Consider the following 25,132-nt stretch of genomic DNA (forward strand, 5'->3'; position numbering starts at 1 on the left):
GTAACGGTGGCACATTACGTGTGATATTCCTCTGTTGCCTCATAAAACACAACAATGGGCAGTTTCATGTGCAAAGCAGTTCTTTGTTTCCCTTAGAGTGACCACCTGGAGTGGAGTTTAATTGTTGTAATATTGTAGTTATAGGCAAGGATCCGGACATACGCTGCAAAATTACCTCATCACGCAAATGTTTGTTCTCCATTCCACAACTTAACGTACACCTCAGGAGAGCTGAGCTCTCTGGCTTATGCTGATTGCCTGGGAAGGCTTTCTCTCATGGGAATGAGCTCCTATGATGGACTGCCCACAGCGTCCCACTCCGGATCCAACACGTGCATTCTTTTAGTCCAGTCACACTGATTTTTCTTTTGATTCTTAGAGTGTGCTATAGCCTCGCCTGCCACAAATGATCGCCTCTAAGCCACAGGGATTTTGCATGTGCATTCTTGCCACCCCAGAACAATCTCTGGTTACCCCTCTGCAGTGGTTGGTGCTCTTCAACTCTTGGGTAATTGGGAAGGGTCCTAGGATTTCAAACATGCTAGGCAAACACTCTACCACTGAGCCACTTCCCTTTGCCCTAATTCATTATGTGTATATGTATGTTAATGTAATGACATATGTGCACATACTTTATGTGTATTTTATTATTATTTACTGGCTCTGATCAGACCTAGTATGTTGAGCATGCTAGGCCATCGCAGACCCCTAGTTGAAGCGTTTAGTCTCAATGCCAATCTCAGGCCAGATGTTCATTCCTGCTTCTTTCTAAGCCAGGTTGAAGTACCTGTCTCTCTTTTCTTTCTTTTTGAATCTCTACTCTGCCTCTGGTCATATTCCTTCCTTTATTATTTATCATTCAGCATCTGTAGTTAGGAAGTCCCCGGATACTAGATTGGGGAACATAATAAAGAGGAATAATTGGGGATTGTATTATGGGTTTCAGTTTCTGTGATGAGGGCATCTGCTTGTGTTCAGCCTTAGGTCCCCACACAGCAAAGAGTAGTAAGAGAAATGTGAGAGTAGTTGGCTAGATCTCTGAGGTCCCTTCTTACTCAACTGTCTAACAAGCATGAGGGACAGGGCCTCTCTGGATAATCATCATGAAAACCATTGTAACCTGTTGAGGTTCACAAATCTGAAGTGTTAGTGTGGAGCTTATACGAACTACAGTACTGGAGATGGGTGCATCAGGTAGCTGCTACATGAGAAGTGATTTGATTCCATCAATAGTAAAGCCAAGTAAAGAAAATCCCCAGTTTGGGTCTTGCACCAACCACTTGTAATTAACACGGGGTGACACTAGAGGCAGAAAGCCATAGAAATAATCGTGCTGTTTCCTTATATCTGCCCAGGCCTCTTCCTCACTCTTCTCCTTTCTGGCCTTTAACACTGAGGTCAAAGATCTTACTTTCCATGCTGTCTCTACTTATCTTCTCCTTTGCCTCTGCACATTCAGTGTAGCTCTAGTCATACCTTTCTAGCGCCTGTTGCCACTATTGACTATTGTACAAAGACCTGGCTTGCACTGGCTTTCTTCTGTGCATAGCTGTGGGCCATCCTCCCTGTGGCTTCCTTCCCTTCCCAGATTACCCAGCCTTCCTCTGTCAAGTTGATCCTACCAGACACATCTTCCTTTGCCTTCTACCTGGACACTGAGAATCATGATGACTTCCATGTGCATCAAATTCATCATATTTTACTGTGTATCCTTAGACAGACCCATGACCTCCCAGCAGGGTTAGGTATGAACTTGAACTAGACTTAAGACCAGAGGCTGAGGTGATAGGTTAACTCTTAAGGATGCTTACTGTCCTTCTAGAGAACATGAGGTCAGTTGCCAACACCCACACCAAGAAACCCACATTTGGATTCAGGTGGTATGGGAGTGCACTCTCTTCTGTCTTATCTTTGTCCTCTTCTGAGAACCTGAATATGTACCCATCTATTAAATAAAATTCAAGGTTACAGTATCCTCACTTAGAGCTGAGATTAACTGGGATAGAAGGACAAGAGAGAGAATCATAGCTTGGTTTTGTGAAGAGAGTTATAAAGTACCACTGGACTTTCTAGAACCAAGCAACTCCCAGTTTCTTGCATTCCCTAATGCCTCAGGAACACTGATAAGTTTTTTTCTGTGTGATTTCTTATTCCCCATTAACCACACCATTTCAACTCACTCATCAAAGAGGCCCATGGTGAGGACCATAGTAAGGGCTTTTGTACATAGATAAGCAGGGATTGTGATGAAGTTCGTGAAATGGTCTGCATTTCCAGACATCAGCTCCTAACTTAGAAATGCACATCCAAACTCTAGGGCTTGGGGAGATGCCCCCATACCGCCAACTGAACATAAGGCTGCTGCTACACAGAGAGGCGTATACGGGATCCCTTCGTGTCTGTCGCCCCTACTTGCTTATCTTCCCTGACCTAATAAATAATTTGAATTTATCTTGCAGGGAGAAGAAGGCAAACAGGGCAGAGATGGAAAGCCAGGTCCCCCTGGAGAACCGGTAAGGGACTCGACACTAACCCACATGCCAAAGCCATCCCTTCTCAGCTCTTTGGGGATGTTGAAGGGCTCCTATGATCCAGACACACAGTTGTGTCCTGTGCTTTCCTTTCTTCTCATAGTTCTGCAAGAAAAAACAGCCCTGCTTTGCAGCTGATAAAACTGTATTTTAAGTTGGTAAGCTGACCAGCCTAGAGTCGCATAATGGTCTGGGGACAGTCCAGGAATTTCAAATTCAGCTCTCCCGTCCTTCCACACTAGGCTTTGCTGTCCATGTAGCCTCAGCCCTATGGATATGGAAGGGGATTTGGGGGCAAGTGAGCTACCACTGGCTTCTGATCTTGAGAGCCACCCCCCCATCTTTATGTTTTAAATCTGTTCTTCAGGTGTTTGTTGTTGCTTTTACTTTTTTTTTTTTAATGACATTCATTAGGAACCTCAGTGAGGTGGACAGACAAAGAGTTCCTGAGGTTGTCCTGGTGGGCCCACAGCTGCATGGCTTATCTATGGCTTCAAAGTCTTCTCATGGTGACTCTTGCCTGGATTCAGGGTTCTGTAATGATGATATGACTCTACAGTTTCCGGCATTACTTTTGCCTTCATGAATCTAGAGCTGGGGTGTGGCTCAGTAGCGTGCTTTCCTATCATGCAGGCCCCCAGGTCCACCACAGCAGAGAGAAACAATGCAACACAAAACAAAATAACACCTTAGCAAATCGCTTGCTTTGTAGGGAAGATATGGGCTGCAGGGATAGGTTGAGACCTAGGTTCCCCCACTAGGCAGCTCTAGGAAGAGTGAAAGCTCTCCCCGTGGCTCTGCATGAAGGGAACGGGCAGGTGACTTTCTTCATGGCATTTTAGTTACTGTTCATTGTTCATAAAATGTTTTTAATTGCATTTGCTTGTTTATTTGTGTATATCTAGGCAGTGCACAGGCAACGATCAGAGGTCAGTTTGCAGAAATTGGTTCCCTCCTCCTATCATGAAGGTTGTCAGCATTGGCAGCAAGTGCCTTTAACTGCCAGCCATCTCACTGGTCCCATCTCTCTCTTTTAAGTTAATAGTCAGTTAATTCATAGCCAATCAATTCATCAGTTAATTAATTAATTAACATTTATGAGCCTGCATTTCTTTATGTGCACTGTGACTGTGCAGCGCCAGGGACTGGGGCAGACAAAAGGTATATTTCCAGAGATTGTAGTTACAGGCGATTGTGATGTAGTGTTGATGTAGGTGCTGGTAACAGAAGTCTGACCTCTCAGAAGAATAGCAAGGGCTCTTAATAGCTAAGCCGTCTCTCCAGCCCCTCTTTTAATATTTTAAAGCAAGGTTTATGTAGTTAACCTTGATAGAACTAAGTTTAATATAAGAAATGAAATTATTTTATGCCCAGTGCCAGCAATGACAATAGCAACCAAGTGGCTTGGATGCTGGAGCTCCTCCTCACGTGACCTTGAGTGAGTCAAGCAGCCTCTGTAAGCTTCAGTCTCCTCCATGTAGATGGAGCGTAATATACGAACTTGCTAGAAGTTGGGGATCAAATGAGGTGAAGAATGCACAGCACACCAGGTTTATCTAACTCTTAATTATTTTAGTGAGGTCCTCTTTGCAACTGTCCTACTTTAACTCCCGGTGAGGTCAGAACCGTAGAGCCTTTACAGCCACTAAGTGGGATTACATAAAAAGTTTTTCTAGCGAGGTTCATGGTCCGTTTAATTTGCTTGGCCATAAACTATTATGAGTCATTCGAAATCTTACACAGCTTGCCCAAAGCACCTTCTTCATTACTTTATACTGTTTGCTGGTTGCAACATCCCAAGCTCATTGCTGAGGGGGAAGGAAAGAGCCTTTCCAGGGAGAGCAACATGGGATGCTCCAAGGAGGCAGATGACACCCAGAGAGTGGAGGGATTGTGACGGAGTTTGGAAGGGACAGAGAGGTATTCTTGGGAATATCTGGGGCCAGGAGCAGCCAGACGTTCACTCCATTCCCCAAATAAACCCCAGTAAAGTCCAGGATTATGGATGTTCTTATTGTCCCCATATGAGGAAACTGGAGCTACACAGAAGCTAACACCTGGACCAAGGTCTTCCAGCTGGCGAGTGAAACTCTGAGAATTGTATCACTGAGGCTGACCCAGAGCCCAGTGCTCAAAGCCACGGTCTAACTTTGTGCTGAATAAGTATTGTCCCCACAGCACAGGGTCACTAGTCTTTGTTCATTAGTTTATTGAATGCCTGCGCCAGGGACTGTCACTGTGGTACAAGACCAGTCCTATTTTGGGAAAGCAAGGATTACACAGGAGATAGCTGGTTCTCATGGACCAGATCATGCTCAGTGAGCCCACAAAGGTAGTCGAACTCTGAGACCCTGAGCTATGCATCCCTGAGTCTTCGTTCTGGCTTGCTGTGGAATTCTGCCTCAGGGCCTCCTTATAGTTTATTACACTGAGCTGGACTGGGAGGAAGTTGACATGGAAATGTGGAGTCTGGGATTCCCTGAGATCTTGAGGCAGAGACTCTGATGCTAGGAAGGTATTCTACAAAGTAAAGCCCAGAAACAGCTGACATCCAGGTTCTCTCCTGAGAAATTATAAGGAGCAAACTGAGAATATCTGTATTTCCCATCATCGCAGCATCTGCCCTTATGCTGGTGATATGTGGAAAGAGAATGGCAGGAGGCACTACAAGCCTCTTCTCCATTTTGACCCTTTCTCATGTAAGGGCCATAAATGGAGAAACAGATAGACAGATAAGAGGTAGATGACAGCCCAATGGACAGATGAATGTTCCAATGTATAAATTAAGCAGATGTTTTGAATTGCCCATTGTTTAATGTTTTAATAAGATATAGTTGAGCATCCACTGCTGTTTAGGATGACGTACAGAGTATCAGTTATCATTTCAATTATAATTCTCAGTGTGTGTCCTTGAACAGATGACCTAACCTCCTACATGCAGCCCCCATGGGGTTTCCCTAAGTGTTATCTTTCATTGGTTCTCAGTGAGGATTTATCATGATTCAAAATATCTTAGTGATGTCTAAAGCAGGGGTAACCTGCAATTGATACTGGCTATTTGTCTATTAGTAATGGGGCTAGTAGTGGTAATCATTTTGCTTATGGGTCAAGGCCAAGATCTACAAAGTTAAAACTGCAGAAACAGATGCAGGGAGGAAATGACAACCTAACACCACACGGCTAGACTTGGATAAGAAAGTAAGTTTATCTTTGATCCTTGGAAAAGACCTGAAATTCCTCTTTAAATCGAAGAATGCCTCATTCCCTCTCCCTTCTCTTTCAATGAGAACATCATGGAAGTCTTCAAAATTTACTTTATGTAAAAAAAAAAAAAAAGAAAAAGAAAAAAAAAGAGATGCAGCGTATTTAGGGAAGGCTATGTTCTCAAGCTATAGTGAAGAAAGATCCAAATTTGGCCAAGGTGCCCATCAAACAGTTCCCTTTCAACCTCTTCCTCTGCATCTTCTCCCTTACCTCTGAGACATTCCTTTGGCCCTCTGCTGCCTTTCTCAGGTAATGCTAAACTGTGGACAATTTCATGTAGCAAGTGTGTGCTTGAGTTCCTTTGTATCTAAGAACATGGGGTTTGGAAAGGGCTGCATGAATGAGATCACAGGCCCCTGTGAGTGGGGCCACTGGTGGCCTGAGCAGAGTCTCTGCCTGGGTGACAGGAAGCTGAGGTATTCTTTAGCTTTGTCCTTAGAAGTCTAGTAAAATAAAATGGCTTTGATCTTCAATGTGGCCATTGGAAAAGTGTAATGGTTCATAGCCACCTTGAAGTGCCTTTGTGAGTTAAGTCATTAATCACTAATATGGTTTTATAGTTTCTCATCAGGACAGGGCACTTTGACAGTAAAGGGGCCCTGTGAATGGTTAATTGGAAGATAAGGCTTGAACTATCATCACCACGGAAAAACTAGAATACATCAGGCCTGAATATGCTCTGGAGATTGATCTCGAGGAATACCTTAGAAATGCTGGGGCCAGGGCTGATAACTTGCTTGGCCAGGGGCATGTAGAAAAGCAGTGGTACAAAGGGCAGGTAGCCAAACATCTGAAGATCCTGAAGATGGGAGCCTGAGTGTCTTCTTTTCTTCCTTAATGCAGGGCAAGACGGGAGAGCCAGGCCCACCAGGAGCAGAGGGAACCAGAGGTCCACCGGTAAGTATAGGTCCCATGCTGTTCCCAGGAAATTGTGCAGGGCTTCTGAGTTCCAGAAGTCTGTCACCCAAACTTCTGGTGCTTGTGTAACCAATTCTGCTTTCTCTGCAGGCTGCTCAGGCTTTTATCTCCTAGACTGCAAGCCATCCGTGCTAGTTAGTGTTTTAAACATTCTTCATTCTTTCCCTCTTTATCCCCACTTTAATGGTCTCTACTCTGAATGGTTGAAGGGGAAAACCAGGGTGTTTGCTTATTTGTGGGGTTTTGTTGTTTTGGGGGCTTTTATTTTATTTTATTTTATTTTATTTTATTTAACTTGTTTTTGGAGATAGGGTTTCATGTAAGCCAGGCTGGTCTTGAGCTCATCTTGTCCGTGAGAATGACCTTTTACCTTCTGCTTGTCGGGATTACAGGCTTACACCACCATGATGGGTTTTGCAGTGGTGGGGCTGGGGCTCAGGGCCCTGTGCATGCTAGGCAAGCACTTTCTCCACTGAGGTCGATCCCTAGCCCCTTTCTTTAGCTCCCTAACTAGCCTCTTTTCGGTTGTGTAAGTTCATTCAACCTTCACAGTACAGTAATAGTGATACTAGGGAGAAAGGCAGGAGGGGTACAAGGCTGAATGTAAGTTGCCTCTAATTCTCCAACAGAGTAAAGGGCACTCAGTGTTTACTGTAGTGCCAGGATTAGTTTTACTTGAATGAATTACAACATTTCTGTACGTCTTTTTTTCCTTTTATATTGAAAATCTATTTTTTATGCAATAAATTCTGATCATGGTTTCCCTTTCCCCAGCTCCTCCAAGCTCCTCTCCACCCACCCAAATCCACACTTTTTAAAATCTCTCAGCAGACAACAAATAAGCATCTAAAAATCCACAAACAAACAAAATAGAATAGGGTAAAACAAACTGAAAAAAAAATAGAATCAAAGAAAGAGCATTGGAAACACATAAAGATCCAGAGACTTATGCTTTCACACACAGAAATCCCATAAAAACACAAAATCAGAAACTGTTCTATATGAGTGCAAGACCTATAAGGTTTGAAAGTAAAAGCACAGAGAGCATTGTGAGGGAAAAAATCCCTCTCACCCTCAAATCCTTAATTTTCTTTCGTAGTGTCCATCTACTGCTGGGCATGGTTCTCCCCTGAAACATGGCTTGTCTACCCAGAGATTCCGTTGGAGGAAACTAATTTTTCCTTTGCAAGAGGTTCTCATGTAGAAATGGCTTCTGCGTTAGAGATGGGAGCTTTGTCCACTTTCCCTTTCAGTGCTCAGACTCCATCTTTCCTAGAACAGTGCAAGCTGTGTGGATGCTGCCACAGTCTCTGAGTTCATATGTGTGTCAGCCCTGTTGTGCCTAGGTGCCCTTGTTTCCTTGGTGTCTTCTATCCCGCTCTGGCTCCCACAATCTTTTCAAGTCCTCGTTTGCAAAGTTCACTGAATGCAGAGGGGAGGGATTCGAAGGGGCCATCCCATTTAGAACTGAACATTTCAAGTCCTCTAACTCTGTATGGGTCTCTACATTTGTTCCCACCTACTGCAGGAGAAAACTTCTCTGATGGTGGATGAGTAAGACACTGATCTACGAGTATAGAAGAATGTCATTAGGAGTCGTTTTATTGCTATGTTCTTTTAGCAGGACAATAATGTTATATTTTTCTCTAGGTCTGAGGGCTATTTTATTCTCAGGTTCTTGGCCATCTGAAAAGTGTCAGGCATGGCTTCAGTCTCACAGAATGGACTTTAAATCCATTCAGATAGTGATTGCTCACTCCTACAACTTTTGTGCCACTTTTGTACCAGCATATCCTCCAAGTAGGTCACCATTGCAGATTGAAGGGTTTGTAACTGGGATGATGTTTACCTTTCTCCTCTGATAATATGCAGAGCAACTTTCAGTACCGTGAACAATATTCTGTAAGGGTAAAGGCTCTAGGTGGGCACCAACTCAACTTTTCCATGTTCAGGGAGATGTGTAGGTATGTGGTGTATAGACTCCTTCAATGGTAGGGACTTATCATCAGTTTATGGAGATCAGTCAGGAACCTTGGCAATAAATAGCCTTGAGGGTTTGAGGGTTTCTATGGGGCCTCTTTGGCCAACAACTCATTCCTGGTACTGAAGACTTCATTTGGTGTCAATAGACATCTAGTTTGGGCTTTGTCTCCCCTGTTATTTGATGATTCCATTTAAATTTCTTTCATGTATGTATATATTTTAAGAATCGTCTACTGTAGTAGGTTTCTGTATGGCCCCTCAAATGGCTCTTAGTTTTATCAGTCCCTCCTTAGAGCTCCTCTTTTCTTTTCCTCCTCTTTTCCTTTTACCCCATCCTCCTCTTTTCTTCCCCTCTCCGTTTAATACCTCCATTCCAGGCCCCCATCAATTCATAACTATGTATTCTATTTTCCCTTCCTCATAAAATCCTTCCCTCTCTCTAATCCTTTACTTTATACCTAATCTATGTGGTTATATAGATTGCAGCTATATTTAAATGTACATCTAATTATTGCACTAAACACATAATTTTCTATAACAATAAAATGTTTTAAGATTTTAATTTTTAAACACTTTACCTCTTTGTGCTGATGATTTTGTATATATATATATAATTTGTTAATTTAAAAAATGTGATGATATTTAATGACAATCCCAAAACCCAATTATCCATCAAGAAGTAGCAGATGAAAATGCTGTTTCCTTCATGTTATTTTTCTTTTGAAAAAATCAATAATTCATCTGGCTACTATTCATTAAAGAGGAAACAAAACATGAAAATCAATGTTCATTTTCCCCAGTCTCTCTGCTTCTCCCATGTGCATCACGGGAATGAATGTTTGGCCTATGAAGACTAAAGCCACGAATCAGTGGCTGGTTGTTTTTTGCTAAAACGTACTTGTAGTTGATGTCCCATTAAATACTTTCATTTTAAACATGGCAAATTGCTGCTCACTGTGACACAGTCTCTTCACTTACAACTGAGTGATTCTGGTGAATAATGGTCCAGTTTCATCAGGTGGGTTCTGGCTTACAGAAATAAGTGGGGATCCCTGTGAGCTGGAGACCCATTTGTTGGGGACTGACTTAGGACTTGGACCCACTGCTACAACCAGGAATTTCAAGGTAGGGGAGCAGTTTAGACACCTCAGCTGGTGAAAGAGGTTGAATTCCTTTGGTTGGTTGCTGAGCCAGAGCAAAGCTCTGAAGAATAAGATGAGTTTGAAGAGAGATATACCTGGGTCTTTTCCTTTGTTATTTATTGATCAAATGGGGCCTTTCTGGACATCTGTTTTCTGTGTAATGGTGATAACAGTAGCTGTCACACCTGTGCAGCAGCTGCAAATGCTAACAAAAAGGAGGGTACCTATGAAACTGTCAGTCAAGTATCTGGCAGTGGGCTCCCTTAGTTCTGGTTTTGTCTGGAGTTTATGAGATGAATGGAAATTCAAGTCCCTTCTTCGAGGCTTGCTGGCCTTGGGATTCAGTCATTTTTTAAAATTTTATTTTAAATTTATTACAATTTATTCACTTTGTATCCCAGCTGTAGCACCTTCCCTCCCTCCCTCCCAATACTGCCCTCCCTCTTCTCCTCCTATGCCTCTCCCCTAGTCCACTGATGGGGAGATCCTCCTCCCCTTCCATCTGACCCTAGCCCATCAGGTCTCATCAGGACTGGCTGCATTGTCTTCCTCTGTGGCCTGGTAAGGCTGAAACCCCCAGGGGCAGGTGATCAGAGAGCCTGTCACTGAGGTTATGCCAGAGAAAGTCCCTGCTCCCCTTACTAGGAACCCCAGTTGGAGACTGAGCCTATGGGCTACATCTGAGCTGGCTACTCTGTTCTAACAGCTTACTGTGTAATTTCTAGACAGAGTGTTATTGAACACCAGATTTAGGCATAAGCCCAGATTTAGGTGAAGAAATTCTCATATATTTAGACTGAGGTTCCATGTCCACTGGCCCTACTGGGTCCTAGAGGGACCACTTCCTGTCACTTCATTCTATTGCCTCATCCTCTAGAGGTCAGCAGATTGCATATTCTAAATGGCCATGGCAGGCGGAGATGCACAAATTTCATTTCTCAGTTGGACCTTAATACCCTGCAGGGCCTTTTAGGATGCAGTTCTCTGTGAGCTGGCCTCACCCCAGGACTTTCTGCTCCCTAGCTGTGTCTTCCTTTGTTTGCATCATCAGATTAAATCAGAGTAGAGCCTTGTGGATGCACCCAAGATGTAACAGGATTTGATTCCTTGGGCTCTCTGCCATCCTTGTGTTGAGAATGGCCGTGGAGATGTGGCCTCTGTACAGATGGGCCTTTGTATGAATCATGGTACCTCGTCACTATTACTATTTGAATGATACACAGGACTGAACTTAGGTTTCTCTATAAAATGGAAAAAACAGAGCCTCTGTTTTAGGGTTTCAAGACTATGAAATGAGCACTTTTAATGGTTATATCATCGTGCAAAGTGGGATCCTGTAGAGGACCTTCTTTCTTTCCTGTTTTTTGCCTCTCCTTTCTGCTTTTCCTCTACACATTTCTGACACCCTGAAGATGTCAGCAAGCAAAAGGCAATAGCGTGAACCACAGCAGGAAGATGGGATGAAGCAGGATATCTTCACAACCCTCTGCCATTTTGTTCACCCAGCCTGTAATTTGGTAGAGTGACTTCATAACTTCATCATATTTCTTCCAGGGCTTCAAGGGACACACAGGTGATCCTGGCCCACCTGGTCTGAGGGTAAGTAGGTGACACTCACAAGGGAGAGAAGAGAGGATTCAGTGTTTTTCAGGTCATCACCTTGCTGTTTTATTCATGGAAGAATAGTAGACATGCTATCATGGTGTCAGAGTGGGTGGCACTGTCCCTCCTTTTGATTTGGATCTTCTTGAAAGTTCTTCTGAGCCCCCAATGACATGCAGCCAAATTAGCCAAACAACCTGAACTCTGGTTGCCTTTATTATGTGGGCTATACACACATTCTCTGATCTCCATGAAACAACCTGTGGTATTAGACTTAGTTTGCAGAGGAACAAACTGAGGTCAGAGGTCATGGGTGACATTTCCAGGTCACAGAGTGTATATGTTAACACAAAGGCCTTTTCTTAGATGGGGAGCCCCAAGAGCCTCTTCTTATGCTTTAAAACCTATTTTTTTCTAAATGACCCAAATAGACAAGACAATTGGACAAACTGTCATACTCCTTGAGTGTTGTGGATAACCAGGACAATCTATGCTATAGAGAGAAGCCAGGGATAAGCATGTAACAGTGGGCTAAAACAGGCTCGTCTGACCCATCACCATGTATTATTTCTGCTTTCCCTGTTGGGGAGGCACTCGGGGTTCCACACACTCTCCTGGGATCCAGAGTTCTCCTATAGAGGCTGCCCTAATCCGTAGGGGCCACTTCTGCCTGAAAGCCTCCTGGGTCTCTGGGTCTCTGGGTCTCTGGGTCTCTTCCATACCTTCAGAGGCTTTGTGTTTGAGGTGGCCTATAGCTAAAGTCAGTCTTGTCCCTAACAGCAGTTTCTTGTTTCTAGGGAGAACCTGGCATGACAGGCCCTCCTGGAAGGGAAGGATCACCAGGAAAAGATGTAAGTCAGGATGTCATGGTCTGCAGTGGTGGAGAGAACAAAGAGGGGGCACCCAGGTACCCTACCGGAGTTGCAGGTGGCAGTTCTGTGAAGGATATGGAATAACTGGTTTTCACTGAGACTTGAGATTCTTCCATCCAGGGTCAGCCTATATCTCACAGTTGATGAAGGCTTTTCGGGGTTCATATGATTTGTCTAGGAGCTGATGGTGGGCCCTTTGGATCTACCTTACATGATTTGTGAGGCATTTCATGTTTTCTCCCAAATTGTTTCTCCATCTGTTGATCACTTTGGTGCTCAGAATAATTATGAATCCCACAGACTCTCCACTACCATTGATATCAAGACTATTGCTATTACCACCGTCATCATTGCCAACCACCACTGGACCACCATTATGAACACCACATCCCCCACCATTACTACCATTGCTATGACTAATACCATTACCACCATCACCACAGCCATCACTTAACCATCACTAATTATAGCACTTTCATCATCGTCATTGTCACCAACACCGCCATCACCATGACCACCACCAGCAGTGGCAGTAGCAGTTGCTGCTGCTTGAGCTATAGCTCACCTCAAACATGTCAGATGTTTCTCATTTTTATTTGGTCAGAGACTGGGACAGATGGAAGGCATATGTGATAATACTGTTATCTAGAGATTCAGAGATAAAGGGAGACATCCTAGACCTAATACTTGGAGCTCACCCTTCATGCTTATTCCCCAAGACTTGACTACCTGTTGTATACAGCATTTTGTAAGACGACCTGACATTTGGATATATAGGTTGTTCTCCTAGGAATGAGAAGCTTGTCCGAAGCATGGGGACAGGGTCCTGAGGTCCCAAGTGGTCTCCGTCTAGAACCTTACATCTTTCAGAACCTAGGTGGAAACCTACACAGCAAGTGGAATCCTCTTGTTCATCTTGATGCTCTAACATAGTGGTTGGAGAATGTGTCTGAAGGATTTAGAAGGGATCACATGGGAAAGTCAGCCTAGTTCCCTTGCTTTCTCCTAGTAGTTTGTCCTGGCTAGTTTTGTATCAACTTGACACAAGCTAGAGTCATCCAAGAGGAAGGACCCTCGATTGAGAAAATGCCTCCATAAGGTTGGGCTGCGGGCAAGCCTGTAGGGCATTTTCTTAATTAGTGATCTATATGGGAGGGCCCAGCCCATTGTGGGTGGTGCCACTCCTGGGCTGGTGGCTTTGGGTTTTATAAGAAATCAGATTGAGCAAGCCATGAGGAACAAGCCAGTAAGCAGGACCCTTTCATGGCCTCTACATCGGAGTTCCTGCCCTGATGGCCTTGGATGCTGGACTCTGTGCAGGGTGGTGGTGCTGTTGGATAGCAGGCTTCATTCTGTGGTGACTCTGGCAGGAATGGCTCCAGGTTATTGTCCAGCAATTTTTCCATTTTGACTTCTCTTGGTTCAAGATGTGACCACCTTAAACTACCAGGGAAACAGGTGACCCCTGCCTGAGCCTGTAAATAATCATACTCATTTACAGATGTGAACTAAAAAGCATCATCTGGGTGAAACAAATCTGTGTGAGCTCGAAATCCTTGGCATTCAACAGGAAGTATTGGGACACACTGCTGGGCTTTGGGGTCTGTTGGTGAAGTCTGATCCAAACCGGCCCTTTGCCATCTTCGCATGTAACTCGGTGAATATATGACCGCTCTGTTCCAGGGTGACACTGGACCTGCTGGACCACAGGGTCCCAGAGGACCAAGAGGCCCACCGGTGAGTTTTGCTTTGAGACTAACTTGTTGCACAGTTCAGCAGAACTGTTACCACAGTGATGTTTGCTTGTTTTAACCTGGTGTGGGTACATGCATTGTTTGAAAATGATGCTGTGTGTTCTAGAGGATACTAAACAGCCACTGCCCTCTGCCCCCAAGTGCTTTCCTATATTACCCCAGGGCAACCCACTGACAGTCTACCCACAAGGACTTTCAGGAGCTGGCATACTTCCAGTTTGGGACCATTGCATAAATTTATACATGTACCACACATGAGTTTCCTATACGTACCACATCTGGTAGCTTCTATATTGAGACGTTTCGCCCTGTTTCTGGAGGTCAAAACTTCTTAGGGTTAGCTGACTGTAGTAACATTCTTTAGCTATGCTTCCGTCTTCAGTAATTAATATTACTCCTACATGTATGGTGTGTGTGTGTGTGTGTGTGTGTGTGTGTGTGTGTATGTGTCTATCCCAATTTCCCCTTTCATACTGGCATTATTCCTATTGATTTATGGGCCAAACCTATTATACCATAAACTCATATAACTTATTACATCTCTGATGATCCTATTAACAAATTAAAATTCCAAGGGCCTACGCATTATCATTTCAACATGCAAATTTAACCCACAATATTCCATATGTTGGTAATATTTGGGGCTTTATTCACATTTGTACACCTAGGTAAATCTGTAGAGTATCAGGAAAGGCAGAAAGTAGATATTTGGATGCCAAGTGCTGTGTAAAGAGCAAAGCATTGGAGACCCATGAGAGGAGCTGTGTGTAATGTAGCCTACCATGAAGAGTTAAGTTTGCTTTTTAGTAAGTAAGAGTGCACCCTAAAAAGATAGAAAGTGTATCATTTCAAGTATGTAAACCAGAACAGAAATTTATTGTCATTGTCAAGTATGGTGTTGCATGGATCATTAGCCTGTTGCCTATTTTTTCACACCTGTTGTGGTAGTTTGGTTGCCCCAGTGCCACTGCTGATGTCTAAGTGATGTGCTATGCTGTGACAATGGAACGGATATAATGTCACTCAGAAACATGAACTTTTCAGCCCTGCTGCATTCTTCAAGGACCACTGTTGGACACGCTGTCTGTTGGTGCTATGTGTGCTTCAGCTCTGCTGTGTGTGGTGATGTTTTCAGATTGACTTCATTCATGTTGTGGTAATGGTAGATGTGTACACAGCCCCCCAAATCTTCATTTTGCTTTCTTTAAAATCTGCAGTCACATAGTAATCACGTGACTACTACCTCTCAGCCATTGGTTTCAAAGACATATGGGCGAGTTCACTGCATGAAACACAGATATCATTCATTCGGTTTTCTCCCAAGACTTCTGAGTTATGAAACTGTGTTATAAATCTGTCTGTGCAAAGGCAAGAAATGAAGATGCAGAGACACTCATGGTTTGCCCAAGATGACACAGCTAGTCAGCAATGGAGCCAGCCTTTGGACTCAGGCAGTCTAGACCAAGAGTCTGAGGTTTTAGACCCCACCTTAAATGTCTGTGAACTAGATTGTCCTGTCAGGAGCGCCGTCCTGAAGGAAGGGGCTTGAAACAAGTATGGATATCAGAAGCGCGAGAATGTGACTTCAGCCTCCACTCATAAGCAGTATAGTACCCAGGGGGCTCCTTGTTGGAGGATGACAGAAAAATGAGAGCGAGTGTGAGAGAGAGGTGTTCTGTGACTCAAAAGGACCCTGGTCCCATCACCAAAAGACCAATTTCACAGGAACAGGTGGCCACTAAAACTAGTGCTGGCACCATGTGCTAATGTCTGGTGGCCCTCCTCCTTCCTCAGAGGCAGCGGGAGGACTGGAGCAAGAAGCAGGAGAGATATCATTTCCATAGGGATGAGCTAAAGAACATATTTTTAGAGAGACACAGATGGGTTGGTGGTGGGTGGAAGGAGTATGCTGGAGGGGCAGCCGGCAGCGCTCACTCGAAGGTCTGAGTGTGCCTGTCAGTCAGAAAGAATGCTCAGGGCTTCCATTTCTGCACTCATTAGCTGAGATACCAGGCAGAGCTTGGACTTTATCTGTGCCTCGATTTCCCTGTGAAATAAATATACATATACATATACACATATATATACATATATATATGTTACCTGGTTTCTGGGTGCATGTGTTGAGATGAGGCGCTTGAATACCTGTGGACCCACGGGCGGGCACGGTAGAGGCAGAAGACAGAGGCTGTGTTTCTTGTTACCGCCACCTCCTTCACAAGGGCAGTGCAGTATGGGATGCGCTCAGTACTGACTGTGCTCAGAACCCAGTTTTTCCACTTCTCTCTTGGGTGTGAGACTTAACATTTCTGTGCCTCAGCTTCTCTCCGTATAAAATAGTAAGTAGTATATTTGCATTTGGTACTAGAGGTGAATGATTTATAAGGGGGATTGGTATGTAACATAAGAGGAGGTTGCCTGGCCAGGGTCAGCTAAAGGCTCTTGATGGTATCAAGGTTTGGAGATGTTGATACCTTCGTGAGTACAAAATTCAGTTACTAGACATCATTCAAATCTTGCATTTTCAGGATCAGCACTGAATGGATCTCTGTGATGTTCTTGGTCTTTTCATTAAACAGAGAACCTCAGTGTCTGTCACTCACTCACTAGATGCTAAAGAGTCACAAGTCACAGATTCATGGCAGGGATGTGAGCTGAACACAGGGAGAGCATCCCATGGGAAGGCTGGCGGGCAGAAGGCGTTGAGCCTTGGCAAGTTGAGGGTGTGGGGATTTATTTGGAATTGAAACAAGGGTAGCTAGGAGAATTCCCCAGCTTCCTGATATTTACTCTATGGTGGATCTTTCTGTGTTTGTTAACTTTGATAAACGGCCTCACAGAGCCAAGGCAGAATTCTAAGCCATTATGTAGCTGAGGCAGACTTGGAATTCCTGATTCTCCTGCCATGACACCCAGAATGGCTGGGATTACAGGAGAATGTCACTGTGAGAAATCTTAATGATAAGAGATAGTTGCCAAAATTATAAGCATTCACTAAATGTTTGTCAAGTTAGGAAATATTTTATTCAAGGCAGTTTGGCCTAGAACCTGCAGTAATGGAATCTTTCAGTCCCTAACTGCGTGACAGCACTAGCCAGTGTTTACCCTGGTCCCCCATATCTTGGTGCCTTCATGTATTCATTGGGATTATGATAGTGCTCTAGGGGAGGGGTGTGCAGTGAGAAGAGTGGGCAGACCTGCTTCCTAAGACAAGCCTTATGATGTAAGGAACTATTCATGAGTTGGGTTGTATTTTTCATAGCCCAGCCTTTGCGTTGAAGGATGAATGGACGAATGAATGAAGCTAGTCCTGCTCATTTACCGTGCAGTGCTGTGGGCACCAGACACTGAGTTAGGCCTTTTCATGCCCACGGACTCATTTAATTCCATAATAATGTTATGAATTAAATATCATGGGTTCCTTTTACAAGTTGAAAAACATCCTCTGCAAAATGAAGTGCTTTTCAGAGAGCCACGCCAGCCCGAGTGAGAACAGCCTGTGTAATTAAGTCATCCACCTGCAGTGGAGTTAGCTCTAGTGCCCAGCCTGGTGAAGTCCTGGCACAGAATACTGGCAGGATAAACACTTCTCTTTCTCCCACCAGGGTAACAGTGGACCACCTGGATCACCAGGAGACTCTGGTCGTCCAGGAGCCCCAGTGAGTACTCACCCCCAGCTTCCTGATGGTATCAGGGCAAGGATCTCATGTCACAGTTGCTTCCTTTTTCTCCATCCATGAAAACACGGGAATGAATTCTCCTTTGAATGGTACAGATAGCCCCAAGGCCAGAGAATAGGGATGTGCAGGTCTTTAAAAGTTTACTATAAATCAGGCCTGGTGGCACACAACTGTAATCCCAGCACTCTGGGAGGCAGAGGCAGGCAGTTCATTGTTTGTTCAAGGCCAGCCTGGTCTACAAAAGGAGCCAAGGACAGCCAAGGCTACACAGGAAAACCCTGTCTCAACAAAACAAAACAAAACAAAACAAAAAGTTTACCATCCATTTGAGTACATTTCTCAATCTCTCATGTCTCAAATATGGGCACCTCCAACTATTCAATGTCAAAGACTATTCACAGTGAGTATATAATGGTTTAATTAAAGGGCAGGGTTGGACCAAGCAGCCTTGAGCATGTCAGTTAACAAGGTCGGGTGCAGCATGCGAATTGAAATGGCGATGATGAGTGGAGAGCAAGAAAGTTCAATGGCAGGTAGTGAAAAGAGTATGGCAGGTAGGTAGATTCCTGGGGAATGATTAGATTCTGGATTTGAGGTTCATGCCAGGTCAATGAGTAGACATAATGGGGCAGATGGCTCTTCTGTGGATATTCTGGGCTTCAATAGGTTCAAGTCCGGGTATGAATTTCATTCTTGCCCAGACTGTTTGTATTTTTATTTGCTTAGATTGAGAACTATTCAGGAGCCATTTGCAAGTATAAAATGTCATTGAAAAATGGCCAGGACAGTGTGCTAGCTAGTGCATTCCAGATAATTTCCAAGACTGTAGAAGCCTGGATGACCAGAATCCACATATCCCAGGATGCCCAGCCACACGTGTAGAGACCACCCCACTGGTCCAGGAACAACTACAGTGAGTGGCTGTTCTTATGAAAATGTCAATAATCTCTACCAGGAACTCCAGTGTAGGCTCTGTCAATCCTACTGAGACAAACTAGATAGGGTATGATTGGAACCTCCCAGGGAGGAGCTAGCCCCAGAGGAAACTGACCCACTTCTGGGCACTTTATGAAAAGCTAAAGCACTAGACTCAAATGTTTCCTCCAAAGGCTGCAACCACCACACTGGGAGCCTTAGCAGCGTCATGGGAAGCAGTACCCACCTCGAAGAGGCCGTGCACATCGAGATAAAGATGTTGTTTCCAAGAATCCATTTTTAGATGTTACTGCTCAGATGGAAAGGCTGTTCTTTGTCAATGGAGATTTCCCCACATCTCATCTTCCTTCTCTGCTCCTCTGTGATGGTGTGGAGTTTCATGAACCCCATGTCTCTTTCTGATCCATTCTTTCTCTAATTCAGGAAAAGGGTAGGAGTCCTCAGGGCTCCACGGTTTGGGAGTGTCATCAAGTTTCTGAATCTGATGGAGCTTTACTTTACCTTGAATAATTAATTGTATGTTTTTCCTTCATAGGGCCAGAAGGGCAACAAAGGAGAAAATGGCAGCCCAGGACTTCCAGGATTCCTGGGTCCCCGTGGGCCTCCAGTAAGCAGAGAATCTAATGGGGCCAAGATGCTCTAGGTGTAACCTTGAGTTTCTACTGTTCCTGCCAACTCATGTCTGATGGGCCAATTTTTTTTTTAATGTCATGATGACATAGTATGAGGTCAAAGTGCATCATAATTTAGGAGACAGTTGAGGGTCCATGACTGAAATTTGCATGGGATTCCAAGGCCCAGGACTCTAATCATAAGACCTGAGGAAAACCATTTAACATCTCATTATGGTGGCTATCTTCTTAATCAAGGGGTGTGACAGCATCACTCTCTTCTGAGGATTAAATGTGAGAATCCACATAAAGGACTTTGGTAATGTCTAGCCTATTGCAGTACTCAGTAAATACAGGTGATGATGATGTTTGTAGGTGTTTGTGGTGGATAGTGATTGGCAGTAATGGCCCTGGAGCTTTAAGGATGCTTGTAATGATTGTCAAGATGAACAAGTTTCAGTCACAGGGTCAGACACAGGTAGGTGGTTGACTCAAAGCCACAGTGTACATGTCTGCCCAACTGGAGCTTTAGCCTCGGTCCCCTGACTTTGCCTTATAGTGTATATTGAAGCTACTAAAGGGGTAGTGAGGGTTTATTCATAGGCACGTGAAGCCATTGGAGTGTTTTGCCGACTCTGGCCTGCACTAATGGATGGATAGGGGTTGTATGTGACACTTCAAGATGGAAAATGTTCCCATATTCCTGAGTACTCCCTCTAGTTTGACTCTGCCCTTTTCATGTGACCACAGGGCCGCCTGGATCTATCCTTTCCTCGTGGTATCATGTTCACTGTTATCCACTTCTGATCTATTGTCTAAGATGTATATGGCTTGTCCGTTTACTTTCTTGGATTGCTCCATTGTTCTCTTTTCTAGTACTTATTTATAATTTGGCTGCCAATGAGCAGCCAGATACCTGCCTTTTTCAAAAATTAATCCTTAATCATAAAGAGATATCAATTATGTAGTTTTTCTACATGCTATGTAACTCAATGAAAATAAGTATTATGGTAATTATGACATAGGTGAAATGACTCCTCTTAATTTATAGATGAGTAAACTGTTAAAATGAATTTAAGGGAATAGCAAAGAAATCATATAAAGTCATAGAGCCATTCAATAGGGGAGTCAATTTAAAGTTGGCATCCACCATCTTATTGGCATCTTACCTAACACACTGTCCCCTGATGATAAGAGTGGCCTCCTTCCCACTAGACAACTGGTAAAAATGGCTTCTTAAGACCTGTTTAGTAAAGGCATATTGACTTCACTGACAGAGTGCCCAATAACTAGAGGATGTCTTCCCATTCTGGAAATGATCTCTTCCCATCTCTGAATTCTTCTGCATGCATTGACCAGAAGGCTGCCTGTGGGGTCGCCTTGTAAGGTCTGGACTATCTGGACCACTGGCTACTGTCTTTGCTGGAACATGATGAGTGAAGTATCTGTCATGAAGGTTGGCATGCACTGGATGATGTTGCTGAGCCTGCTGACCCCATGTTCTTTTTTTTTACAGGGAGAAGCAGGAGAGATAGGCGCTCCAGGAAAAGAGGCACGTATTTTCCAACCTTGCCCTTTCTCCTTGGTAGCCCCTTTCTGTGGGAACTGCCGACGGGTGAGGAGGTTGAGAAGTAAGCTCTGAGCTTATCAAAATTCCTCTACCAGTGTAGAGCCTTTTGGACTGTGGTCTCACATTTTAATTTCCTAAACTCTCACAAGTTTTGAAGCCCAAAGGGGCACCAGGTAGATGAATATGTCTCCTTAGCTACTCTTCAGCATCATTCTATTAGGAGATCCATTCAACTTTTTCTTTGTGATGCCTCTCAGTTCTTCTGAATGAACCCTGCCCTATCACGAATTCCTTCTTACAAGGACCATTGCTATAACCTCTCCAATGGTTTCCTCTGTCAAACTGTGACTTCTATAACAGCTAGATATCCACAGGATATCAACATTTTATGCCACTTTTCAGTTCAAATTGCAACTGTACTTTCCCCTTGTGGTGCAAATGGCCCTGAGATACTCTTGTCCTTCCTTGTTTTGTTTGTTTGGTTTTTCTCCAGTCACCTATTTCCACTCTGGTCTTTAAATTACACAGAAAATTAGTTTTCTGGGTCCTTTTTACAAAATCACCTATTGTCCTTTCTCCTTCTCCAGTGGATAAGCAGAGGGAAGCACTTGTTGACCTGATTTGCTGATCATCTGCTCTGTGCTGCCCCAGCACGTGAGCCTAGCTCAGAGAACTGTTTGATGATGAATGAGTAGAATGAGCAGATGTGGAGAAAAGACTTGGAGGGGAATTGCTCATTTGTGTATCAAAGCCTACCCTCTTACATTGAAAGAGAACACCCTTGTCACTGTGTGCCTTTGGGCCACTGTTATAAGAGACTGCCTTCCTTAAAGCTGGATCAAACATTCCAAGTGTCAGTACCCTGTGCTTTGGGCCCAGACATACTTGTCATTCACTAGACCTGCTCTTTGTTTTCTGACCAATCATTGCTCTTGCTTACCAGGTTAAGGCAGAGGGAATATACCCCAGCTCCCATTTCTGATGATTGCATCAACTCTTTGATTTTTTTTTTTAGTTGGATTGCCCTCTACATGAGTCCTCTTTGCCTTTCCATTGCCCTCAGAATAAAATTCAGGGCTAACCAGGCCTGGCAAATCATCCCTAACTCGACCAACATGTTCTTTCAAATGCGACCTCTCCTTTTTGGTGGGCTACACACAGAGAGCCTTTACTCTCTCTCTCTGTCTGAGGCTTGGTCTTCACTCTGACCTACAGAGCCATTTCCCTCTTGTAATCCCTGTTGACTTCTATCTGAACTTTCAGGCTGTGTGCTTACCAGCATACACTGTCATGTTTTTCTCCTGGAAGTGCTGTGGGAGTTTCTTATGATTATACTACAGAAAGGAAAATTATTTGGTGTATATCAGAATTGTTATGCCCATATCCAGCTCTGAACCAGGCTGTGAGTACCCTGAGAAAAAAAAAAGATCATGTCCCCATGCCCCTCTTTATTGGCTTTACAGAGCTTAGAGTAGTACCCTAGTAGGGTAGTGAATGTTTTTGGAATGAGGTGACTGAGTTGGCCAGGCTCAGAAGAACTAGAATATTTTCATTCCTTTTTGAAACATATATTAATTTAATTTTTAATTATATATATGTGTGCTTATATGGATATATGCATGTTAATGCAGGTACCCTTGGAGGCCAGAGGAAGGTGTCAGATCCCCCAGAGCTGGAGTGATAGGTTTCTATAGGCCCCCTTAAAGAATGCTTAAAAGTGAGCTCAGTTTTGTAAAAGTTGTACATTTGCTTAACTGCTAAGCCATCTCTCCGGCCCATGTCTGCATCTGAATGTATGCTATGTCTACCAGCTATGACAGGCTAGGCTGGACTGGCTGCCCTAATGTCAAACTTTAGGGTTTGACAAATATGGGTTGGCATATTTTGAATTCCTGGAGGTGCAGGGTGGGATTGATAGAAATATGATGCCCCATTTAAGGAATAAGCATAGAACCTGCTTTCTAAACTTCTGCTGTTTAAGGATGAGCAAATAATCATGAGTATATTCCCACATCTGGGAGAAAGAAAGTTGGGTGGCAGCTAGCAGGAAGGTGACTGCTTGAGGGTAGATGTTGATGAGATATCACAGCCAAAGCTTTGCATAGGGGATATCAAAAGTGTGGAAGAGAGGAAAAGGAAAGAAGGGAGGAAGGAAGGAAGGAAGGAAGGAAGGAAGGAAGGAAGGAAGGAAGGAAGGAAGGAAGGGAAAAAAAAATCTTATTCCAGGTAGAGAGGATGGAAGAAGCATAGGCTGGAAGGAAACAGCGTCTCAGTAGCAGGAAGTGTGGGAGGATGCCTTTTCTTCCTCATGTGACTGTCCCCATACCCCAAAGGCTATGAGAACATAGCAACCAGTTGATTTTTTTTATGTGCTTGGTGGAAAGAAAGAGCTTCCTGGAGAGGAAGTCTGAGGCCATGTCAGGTCATCTGAGGTGAAGGGTCCAGGAGAAGATGGTAAGGAGAGCCTGTGAGACTGCAGAACAACAGGCTCTTGAATATCAGAGGTGATGTTAGCTTGTCCAAAGGCCAATTTGTGGAAGGCCTCAGGGATGTTCCAAGGAGAGTTGGGTTTTTTCCCTGGAGAAGCAGATGAAGACATCAAAGAAGCCATACCATTGGTTTATCCTGTCCTGGGTCAAGAATGGGCAAGGGCAGGAATAAAGTAATGAAGAGGGGGTGGACTGATTGCATATCCAGATTGACATGGTAGGGGATCTTAGGATGGGGGTGGGGGGGCTATATTTCTCCAGTATTCCTTTTCCCCAGGAAGTGCTGTATAGAAAGGTAAAGATGGAGGCATAGATGGCAGTGCTAAATTGACTACTGTCCTATTATCTTATTGCAGGGTGCTCCTGGGAAGCCTGGAGAGCCAGGATCCAAAGGAGAGAGGGTAAGTGGGGATGTGGAGGCACTTGAGCATGCTCAAGGTGACCTTCCTACAGTTGCAAGACCAGCATTTATCAGGGCAGTTAATAAGCAGCCCATCTGGACTGCTGTCTTCTACAATGGCTTTCCATGAAAAATCTCAAGCCTTTCATGCAGTGGGGATATGTTTTCTCCCCTAATACTGTCATAGTCAGTGTTCTGTCTTGTGTGGTTTTTTTTTTTTTTTTTTTTTTTGGTTGTTATTTTGAGGAATAAAATCATGACCATAATTATCAATGCAAGGCAAGTGTTGGGAGACTCTGACAGATTCTCTGCTCACCATGTGTGAAGGCGCATGCAGGATGTGCCCAGCTCCCTAAGTGCCAATTTGCAGGGAGCCAGATTTGTCACTGGGGGTGACAAGGGAACAGATTTTCCCATAACGAGTCGTCATCTTGGCGCCACACTCTGAAAGCCTTTCTTTACATTTCATTTCTCCAAAAACCAACAGGGGAGAGTCATTTTTCTTGCAGAAGTGCTGGAAGGGGGCAGGGAGCATTCCCACACTCACACTCACGGGTTCTCGCTCCATTCAGGGCTCTGCATGGCTGGTTTCCCCGCAGACCTGTGTCTGGTCAGCTGTCATGATGTTGTGCCACATGGAAGGTATCCAGTCACCCACCCCCACCCCCACCCCCACCCAGGCTTGTTTTCCACGGTCCTGCAAAGAATTTATCTCAGCTTTCTTCACAAGTTGGATGGGTAGCGAGCTGGCAGGCTTTTCCTGCAGCTTGGGAAGAGAGAAATGGAAGTGATCTCTGGCATTCTTGCCTTCCCTTCATGTCTCTCCTTCAGATGACTTTGTTCTCACCATCCTGTGACCGCTTGATCTAGCATACGGGAGCCTTGTGCTTGCCTGCCACTGAGTCGATTTTCTCCTGAGAGTGTCACTCAGGGGTCTTGAGAGTGACTGCCTAGGAGTGTGGGCATGGGTTCTGGCTCAGAGCCAGGGCGTTCAGCCTACAGACAGGAAGCTGTTCTTCATACACAATCAATAGCTGAGGAGCTTGCCTGTCCCCTGTTAAGTGGTTCCATGGAACCTTGCCACCAGGCCTTTGGAGTACTCTTTTTTTTTTCATCCTAGGAATGCTTAAAATAGCAGACATATCTTGTAATTGCAAAGTGATTGGGTTGTTGAGTGGAAAAGCTGTGCCACATGTGTGATGGTACCTGGCATCCAGGTAACTCAGGAACACCTTATTTTATAGCTCTGGATCCAAGATCACCCAACATATTTCCAGGCCCTGTGATGGGCCTCAGACCTGGAAACTGGGAGCAGCTCCCTTGGGTTTGCCTAAATTAAAACATAAAGTGTCACCGATACTTTGGTTATTGTTCAAAAAT

General features: G+C 44.2%; 1 protein-coding gene across 2 annotated transcripts in view; it reads left to right on the top strand.

Moving 5' to 3' along the window:
* Col22a1 (collagen type XXII alpha 1 chain) overlaps positions 1-25,132 on the top strand; it is a 231,665-nt gene that overhangs the window by 193,906 nt on the left and 12,627 nt on the right. For both annotated transcript variants that reach the window (XM_021652125.2, XM_060389316.1), the window contains 9 exons: positions 2,460-2,513; positions 6,639-6,692; positions 11,393-11,437; positions 12,238-12,291; positions 13,996-14,049; positions 17,672-17,725; positions 19,218-19,289; positions 20,810-20,845; positions 23,709-23,753. In XM_021652125.2, the coding sequence (XP_021507800.1) occupies positions 2,460-2,513; positions 6,639-6,692; positions 11,393-11,437; positions 12,238-12,291; positions 13,996-14,049; positions 17,672-17,725; positions 19,218-19,289; positions 20,810-20,845; positions 23,709-23,753 (468 nt within the window). The remainder of the gene's footprint in view (positions 1-2,459; positions 2,514-6,638; positions 6,693-11,392; positions 11,438-12,237; positions 12,292-13,995; positions 14,050-17,671; positions 17,726-19,217; positions 19,290-20,809; positions 20,846-23,708; positions 23,754-25,132) is intronic.

Source organism: Meriones unguiculatus, chromosome 8 (assembly GCF_030254825.1).
Source record: "Meriones unguiculatus strain TT.TT164.6M chromosome 8, Bangor_MerUng_6.1, whole genome shotgun sequence".
Classification (NCBI taxonomy): Eukaryota; Metazoa; Chordata; class Mammalia; order Rodentia; family Muridae; genus Meriones; species Meriones unguiculatus.